This window comes from Fulmarus glacialis, unplaced genomic scaffold, assembly GCF_000690835.1.
Source record: "Fulmarus glacialis isolate BGI_N327 unplaced genomic scaffold, ASM69083v1 scaffold18083, whole genome shotgun sequence".
NCBI classification, from domain to species: Eukaryota; Metazoa; Chordata; class Aves; order Procellariiformes; family Procellariidae; genus Fulmarus; species Fulmarus glacialis.
In genome coordinates this window covers 1-340 of record NW_009202486.1, presented here as the reverse complement: position 1 = coordinate 340, position 340 = coordinate 1, and the positions used below count along the sequence as shown (strand labels likewise).

Genomic DNA, 340 nt, shown 5'->3' with positions numbered 1-340 from the left:
TGGGCTTGTTGGCTGGGCTGTCACCGGGAGCGTAGGGGACAGCTTTCACAGCCCTGTTTGGGGCCATCCTGCTCCACCCCGCGCCCTCCCCACTCACCTGCCCTGAGCGCCGTAGCAGTACTTTGCATCTGACATGATCAAAGCCGTCTCTCCCATTTCCAGGAGCTGCACGCACAGGTCCAGAGCCTACAGGGAACAACATCGTGGGGAAGGAGCACAAGCAACGGCAGAGGGGCCACTTCTGACCCGCAAACGGGGACGTCACCGACCCCAAACCCTCCCTGCGCCCCTCGAGGCGAGGTCCTGCCCCGCAGGGCAAAAGCAAGGCAGCGATGCAGAC

The 340-nt window shown here is 63.5% G+C and overlaps 1 protein-coding gene across 1 annotated transcript in view; it reads right to left on the bottom strand.

The window, feature by feature from the left end:
• The window catches only part of LOC104074255 (peptidyl-prolyl cis-trans isomerase FKBP8-like), a gene marked incomplete at both ends in the record, with an annotated part of 1,072 nt that extends 886 nt beyond the window's left edge, over nt 1-186 (bottom strand). Inside the window, one exon of the mRNA XM_009574316.1 lies at nt 98-186. Within this exon, the coding sequence (XP_009572611.1) occupies nt 98-186 (89 nt within the window). The remainder of the gene's footprint in view (nt 1-97) is intronic.
• Between the last annotated feature and the right edge of the window lie 154 nt (nt 187-340).